The 7,867-nt window shown below is 41.0% G+C and overlaps 1 protein-coding gene across 1 annotated transcript; it reads right to left on the reverse strand.

The window, feature by feature from the left end:
* Nucleotides 1-4,269: 4,269 nt before the first annotated feature.
* Nucleotides 4,270-7,505, reverse strand: LOC114353990 (uncharacterized). Its single transcript, XM_028306204.1, has 2 exons — nt 7,068-7,505; nt 4,270-4,535 (listed from the first exon to the last, which is right to left on the reverse strand). Exon 1 carries the CDS (start codon nt 7,499-7,501, stop codon nt 7,073-7,075), a length of 429 nt encoding a protein of 142 aa, XP_028162005.1. The 5' UTR covers nt 7,502-7,505; the 3' UTR covers nt 4,270-4,535; nt 7,068-7,072.
* Nucleotides 7,506-7,867: the final 362 nt, after the last annotated feature.

Here is a 7,867-nt window from a genome sequence, read left to right on the forward strand (position 1 = left end):
TGGCAACACTTTGGAAAGTCGAGTTGTATGAGGCGGTTGTGTGTCCTGTCGACTCTTGCTGATGTGGTCGACAACTTATTGGCTGCTCAGGATCGGGGTACCGTTGCAGTCATGCTGTTGCTCGACTTCTCGCGTGCCTTCGATTCTATCAACACCTCGCTCTTGCTGTCTAAACTGCATTATTATGGTCTTGATAGTAGTTCTGTAAAATGGTTCCATAGTTACTTGTCAGGAAGAAAGCAGTACGTGGAACTGAGGCGGGAGGATGGACGCAAAGAAATATTGCGTTCGCAGGTCCACCAGGTGACTCGCGGGGTCCCCCAGGGCTCGATATTAGGGCCAATTTTATACATCTTGTACAGTGCTGACATCATAAATAGCATCAAATATTGCAACTATCACATTTATGCAGATGACTTGCAATTGTACCTTCCATTTGAGCCTGATAAGTGTGACGCAGCTGTGATCAAGGTAAATGATGACTTGGGGAGGGTTTCTGCTTGGTGCGTCTCGAACGGTCTTACCCTGAACCCTAAAAAATCTCAGTTAATACTGATAGGAACCCCTAAAAACACTATCAAACTAGCGAATAAGTCTCTCGATATCCAGATTAATGGAGAACGGATCGAGAAAGTGGATAAGGTTAGAAATCTGGGACTCATTTTCGAGAGCCAGCTAAGATTTGAAACCCACATTACTGAATGCGCAAGAAACTGCTTCTACAGACTCAAAATATTATACAAGCTAAGGCCATATCTATGCGAGAGTATACGAATTGCACTATGTGAGTCCCTTGTCCTCAGTAAGCTCAACTACTGTGACACTGTGTATGGACCCTGTCTCATGGCCAGGTCTGCCAAGCTGGTGCAAAGAGTGCAAAATGCTTGTGCCCGCTTCTGCTTCACAGTGCCACCTCGAGCGCATGTCACCCCATTCCTCAACGCTGCCAATATACTGAAAATGGNTATATGGGCTTGTCAAGAATAACTTTATCACGTTTTAATTGTATAGCTACTAAATCTTCATCAAATATTGACACACTAGTATACGAATTGCACTATGTGAGTCCCTTGTTCTCAGTAAGCTCAACTACTGTGACACTGTGTATGGACCCTGTCTCATGGCCAGGTCTGCTAGGCTGGTCCAAAGAGTGCAAAATGCTTGTGCCCGCTTCTGCTTCACAGTGCCACCTCGAGCGCATGTCACCCCATTTCTCAACGCTGCCAATAAATTGAAAATGGCTGCTCGTAGAAAATTACATCTTGCTACCATGATGTTTGGTATCATTGCCACACATAGACCAAGGTATTTGTACGATAAGCTTGACTGGGCCGGGAGCAGGGAGGGTCACTCCAGAAGGGTCTGCGCACACATCTTTGCCACCCCAAAGCATCGCACCGTGGCGTTCAGGGGATCTTTCAGATTTGCTGCCACACGGTGTTGGAACGACCTGCCACCTCCTTTGCGCAACCTGCAAACAAAACACACTTTTAGATCACATGTCAAGAAACACTTGCTCACGTCACAGAGGGCAGATGGCATTGTATCGCATACCTATATGTCGTCGTCGCGCTTGCAGGGGTTGGCGGGTCGATCCCGCCGTAATTAACAGTCAGATGGCTTTTGGGACAGCTTCAGCATGGTCGCTTTATCCTTCTCAGCCGAAGCCGAGCTGGGCGCGCCCTGTGGAGTATGATCACAGTTATGGTTGATCTTTGTTGTGTTATACATGTTACACGTGCTTTACTGGCACAAATTACTTTGGACTCGCCTGGGGACTTTGCGCGTCGTGCTCGCCGTAGTTGCTCGCTCCTCTTACTCCATTTAATAGCATCTGCCCTGCAGGACGTGTGTCACATTATGCACCTCACACCTTTCCGGTTTCCGCCGGGTTTTGTTTTGTTTTGAGACGCTTCGCACAGCGAAAATTTTCGCATCAACATTAAAGCACGTATTTCGTATCAAATCAGAAAAACACAGCTGAACACAGCGTCCTTTCGCTATTGACTTTTTCTTTTTTTATTGTTCTTTTCTCTTTTTTACGGTCCGAATCAACACAACGACAGGCCAGCAGTCCGAAGCCGCCTCACAGATCACATAAGTATTAAAGTTATTTTTATAGTGAAAACGTTATACGTTATACCGTTTTTTTATTTTTTTATTTTTTTTAATTAATAAATACCGTTAACTGATTGTGTTCTAGTCTCGTTATTTTGTTTAGTGTACGTCTTGGAACAATTGTGGAGTTTATTTTTATAAATATTCTGTAAATGTAATATTTTAGGTCTACCTTTTTTTTTTATTTTTTTTTTTGTATTTTTGTAAATAAATTGTTTTTATTTTAACAGCAGCGCCCTCTGTTGCGCGTCTTTTTGCCAGGAAGTGTTACGAACCGACACAAATTTTATTGATAAACTTCGTCACTGTCAAAAGGACGCATAATTGGCGTAATAACCCCCATGTTGGTACCCGCTGAAAACCAGCTTCGTGACTTGACGACTTGTGTGTGTCATGTCACGATTTTCGCTGAGCGGGCGCCTTTTCAGCATGGCTCAGTAATATTTAACCTCTGTATATGTATGCACATAAATGTTAATGCTGAATAAAGGTATTCTATTCTATTCTATTCTATTCACTATGAAAATTAGGACGTGATATCAATTGTTCAGCGGTAAAACATTTCTTGGTTTTGTTCCGCTCGTCCTGCCACGTGCTAACAAGTTTTACATCTACTCTTCGTTCAGTGTCTTCTAATGTTTTTCCAAAAATGCTGTTGTTAAGCAATTTGAAAAAGTCTTGCTCAAATAACGAATTTGAATTTTGTCGCAACTGAGTATTTAAATCTATATATTCCTTTAAGTATGGGCTTTGTCTAAACGATATTCCTTTATGAATTTTTTTTAGGCGTAATCCATGTTGAATACATGTCTTTAAATGAACGTAGTGGATAATATAGTTATATTTATTGTACAAATTTGGCGTAAGTTTTACATTTCTGGCACCGGGTGGAGTAAAGTTTTCTGCNAGCATTATTTGGTGTGTGCGTTATTTTGACTGTTTTACAGTGTTTGTGTGAGTGAAAATTTGGATATAAAATAAGCGGTAAGTGAAGTATTTATCATTATTTTCTGCGATTCATATCTGATCATCTTCGATTCTTCGTGCCGTAACTCTGCGCTTCAGCTTCACTTCTGGGAAAATGTTCGTGAGTTATTTTATTATAATAAATAATATTTTTGGTTCTCAAGGTTTAGACATAGTAGATTCAGTGCAACTGTTTTGTTTTGGTATCTGAATTTAGGGTTTCAGGTCGTTGAGACTACTAAAATACTCAATCCCCAGTACTATCATTGTTTATTTCACAGTCCGTTCAGACATACACTAGTCTTTGTTATTTTTCAAATAATTTACTTACAGGTCGGAATCCGAGTACAAGAATCGTAGCGCTGCTGCAGCTTGCTTGGAGTCAGAGTCTGAGTACTCGTCAGAAGATAATACTTGGTAAATATTGATTACTAAATTATAAAGACTGAAATAATGATTGATAAAAATACGATGAAACTTGCTTTAAAACCTAATTATTTTTGATGATTAAACGAACTTACCTGTAAGTGAAGTTCTATCATAATTATACGAAGCGCCTCGTCCGAAGAGATTAGTAGTTAGGTACATGTAGTATCGCATAAGTCACACCACTCCTGCACTAGTTGAGAATATTCCTTTTTATGATTTTTATTTTTTAAAAGTGGGTAGTATTTTTTTTTCTCCGCGGTGGCCGCCCGTCGGCCTGCGTCTCATTTAGTTTAGAGTAATAACTTTCAAGTCATTGACGTATTTCTAAGGTGATTAGTAACGGGTTTATAGGGCGGGCGGGAGGTTACTAATCTCTTCGGACGAGGCGCTTCGTATAATTATGATAGAACTTCACTTACAGGTAAGTTCGTTTAATCATCAATTATACTTCGCGCCTCGTCCTCGAGATTAGTAGTTAGGTACATGTAGACTTTGAGAGTAAGTGTATTGTAGAAATATCGTCAATGATAACACTTTTTAATTGAAAAAAAATAAGTGTTTATTCCAGTATATAATTAACGTTAATACATGATTATTTAAGTAAATAGAAAAGAAAGATTTTTCTTGTCATAACATGAATACAATTATTATCATAATAATTTTAACAGTTATGTATGTAACATAAAACATGATAGATATTATGTAATTAAACGAAACATAACATTTTCTGTATTTGATTTAAATTTGTTCATTACCAATAATTGACTGAGCTAATAATGTACAATCATTGTTTATAATAGTTCTATTGTAGAACCTAGCGAATACCGTCGAATTGCCGCTCCAGCCAGCTGTGTTCCGGATGGCATCAACATTTACGCCGAGTGAGTGCGCGCGCGACGTGCTGGCATGCCTTGTACTGTGCGCCGAGAAGACAGACGTGTCGATCCCACACTCACTCAGTGCCGTTTTAACCCATCGGCTGAGAGTCTGAGTACCGACTGATTTATGAGGCTTTTTAATACCTACGAACAATAGATCAGATTTCCTTAAAGGTGCCAGTTTTTTAATATAGCAGAGCAGAGTTTTAGCAGGGCATATTGCAGGCTTTTGATGAAAAAATGGTAGGTAAAGTATTGGTTGGTTAGAACCAGCTTTGGATGTTTTGATTAAGTCCGGGATTTGTATACTAATGTGGGTTGATAAGACCTTGATGTTCTTTATGTTTATTTTTGATAAAGTTTGCAGTCTATGAGCGGTTACGAGTGCCAGTAATGTAATAGTTTTTCTAGTCAATTTTTCCAACGGTAAATCTTCATTAGGATACCATTTAGTTATACAATCTAAGACACCATTTGTATCCCACGTGTAGTTATACTTTGGTAGACATGGTCGAAGGCGAAATACACCTTTAAAGAATCTCTGTATTCTGTCGTCTTTAGATATATTAGGGCCTAATAAAATTGCTAAGGCCGATCGACAAGAGTTTAGGGTACCGTATTGGGCACCTTTATTAAATAGTTCCGTCAAAAAATGAATTACTGTGGGGACGGACGCAATGAAAACTTCTGTGTCCGTATTTTTACAGTAGTTCCACCATTTTCTTAGACAAGAGTCATATTGTTTGACGGAGCTAGCCGATAAAGATGCCATCATAATATTCAAAGAAGATGATGGTAAGCTTCTTCTTGATAATGCTTCCCGGATAAGATGGCAGCCACCAGGGTAATCGTCTCGTGTATTCGACTGGAGCTGGAATGCGAGATTAAAGCACGTTTATGAGGTGGAAATGTCACAACCCTAGATACTGTAAGAGCTTGAAAGACCGGGTACCAAGGTTGGGTAGGCCACAAGGGGACAACTACGATACCCATAGACTTTTCGGAAATTATTTTTCTCAAGACTTTCAGAATCACTGAGAAAGGGGGAAAAGCATAAAAGTGCGTATTAGCCCAAGATACAGTAAACGCGTCGATGGCCATTGCGTCGGGATCTCTTTGCCATGAGATGTAAACTTCGCATTTTTTATTGATGCGGCTGGCAAATAAATCTATTTGAGGTTTGTTAAAGCGGAGACATAGGTAGTCGAAGGTCCAGTCGGCTAACTCCCATTCGATATCTGGGTGATTTTTCCGTGATTCTGCATCTGCCACCACGTTATCGCTTGATTTTATGTAAGACGCGTAAATATACAACTTTCTTTCCTCGCACCAATCCCAAATTTCTCTTGTAATTTGTGTTAGGTGTGGATACTGAACACCGCCCATTCGATTTATATAAGCGACCGCGGTCGTGTTATCTATGCGCAAGAGAATTTGGCAGTCAAACAGGTCTTTTGCAAAGGTTTTAAGGGCGATAAAAGCAGACAACAGTTCGAGGTAGTTGATGTGCTTTTCGCGCTCATGTTTTGACCACATTCCATTAGCTGTGCTTTGTAGACAGGCTGCTCCCCACCCCGTCGTTGAGGCGTCAGAGAATATTTCGGTGCAATAGTCGTCGTTTCTTATGCGGCGCACTGAATGTGAGATATGGGAAAGCCACCAGTTTATGTCCGTCGTCAGTGAATCAGGGATATTTATGATTTTTTCATAGTCGTCGTCGTTTTTCAGATTCAGAAATTTGCATCGCTCTAGCTCCTTTGTATGAAGGAGCCCGTATTCTATTCCAGGACAAGCAGACACAAGTAAGCCAGTTATTTGGGCTAATTTCCGGACTGAACAACGACGTAACTTCTGAAATTTCTGTAATTCAGACCTGATGCGTGTCCTTTTTTCTTGTGGTAAGCTAATGGTTAGATCGTGAGAGTTAATGACCATTCCTAGGAATTTACATGTCGTCGAGGGAACAAAAATGCTTTTTTCTTCGTTTATGATAAATCCCAATGAGGTGAGTAGTTTTTTGGTGAGGTTAAGGTTTAGGATACAATCTGAGTAGGTGCGCCCATAGAGAAGCCAGTCGTCTAAATAGAGGGCCGATGTTAGACCAGCGGTTCGGAGTAATTTAACTATAGGTTTAGTTATTTTTGTAAAGACAAACGGGGCTGTATTAAGGCCAAAAGGTAGGACATTAAATTGGTATAATTTTTGGTCATATATAAATCGGAGGTATTTTCTGGAGTCTTCATGGATTTTCACCAAGAGATATGCGTCTTTTAGGTCCAACGTAGCCATCCAACAATCTTGGGATACAAGTTTAATGGCTGTTCGAAGGTCTTCCAGTTTAAAATGATCGGTGTTTATGAAAAAATTCAGTTTTTTAAGATTTAAAATAAATCTTGATTTGCCATTAGGTTTAGGGGTAAGAAATATACTCGATATAAATTGCCCTTCACACGGTTCGCATAAGGATATAGCACCAATACGTAACAAATCTCCTATTGCTTCGTTATATTGAATTTTTTCATCGCCGGATTGGATGGAAATCGATGGAATGTGATTTTGATATACCGGGCTTGATATGGGGATTTTGTACCCATCAATCCAAGAGAGGACCGTTCGGTCGTCTGTTATAAGGGACCATTGATCTCGAAAAAGATGTAAGCGGCCGGCATACTTAACTGTATCTAAAGGCGGCGCCGAGCTGGAGCTGGGCCCGGCGGCGGCAGCTGCTGACGCGGCCACGTCCTCGATGAGTGCGCGGGCGGCGGCGGGGCTGCGCGGGCTCGCGCTGCAGGCTCGCGGCTCCTCTGCTGCGGGCCCGGCTGCCTGTACGCCGTCCCGGGAGCCTTCCGGTTTAAATTCTTCTGGTTAGGTAATTTGGATCGTTTAGCTGAATTGTTGGTATTTTGGTCAGCCTTTAGTTCGACTCCTGACTTGTTAATTGACTTGGCAGTCTTTAGTGTGTCAGCTAAAGTCTCCCCGAATAGAAAACCGTCAATCTTTGTATTTGACAGGTGTTCCGACATGTCCTTTTTTAGTGAGAACAAAATAAAATTCTTTCTCGTGACTGAGTCTGCGTGTTGCACGTCACAAATCAATCGACCGAGATCCATTAATTTTTGCAGTAAATCTTTGTCTTTACTTTCGGAGTTCAGTTGCATTGTGATTATATCACCCAAGCACGAGATGGCGCTTGCCATCTGCTTTTGTTTGGCTTCGATACCCTTATCGCGTTTTAAGTAACTTTCGTTCATTGCGATCTTTACCTCTGGGTTAATTTTAGGCGAGTCAATACGCGAGCAGTTTGCGGGGATAGGGTACTTTGATATCAACTCTTTTCGAGTATCTTTGTTTAACCCTTCCGTTGCTATATGGCTGAATCGAGATGCTATTTCTTCTCGAATATCCTTTCCCCGTCTCTCAGAGACCGAGGGGTCTTCACCCAGGATTGCCAGGACTTCTGTGTCTAATTCCGTGTT

This window comes from Ostrinia furnacalis, unplaced genomic scaffold (genome assembly GCF_004193835.3).
Source record: "Ostrinia furnacalis isolate ACB-3 unplaced genomic scaffold, ASM419383v2 OfSCF1898, whole genome shotgun sequence".
NCBI lineage: Eukaryota > Metazoa > Arthropoda > Insecta > Lepidoptera > Crambidae > Ostrinia > Ostrinia furnacalis.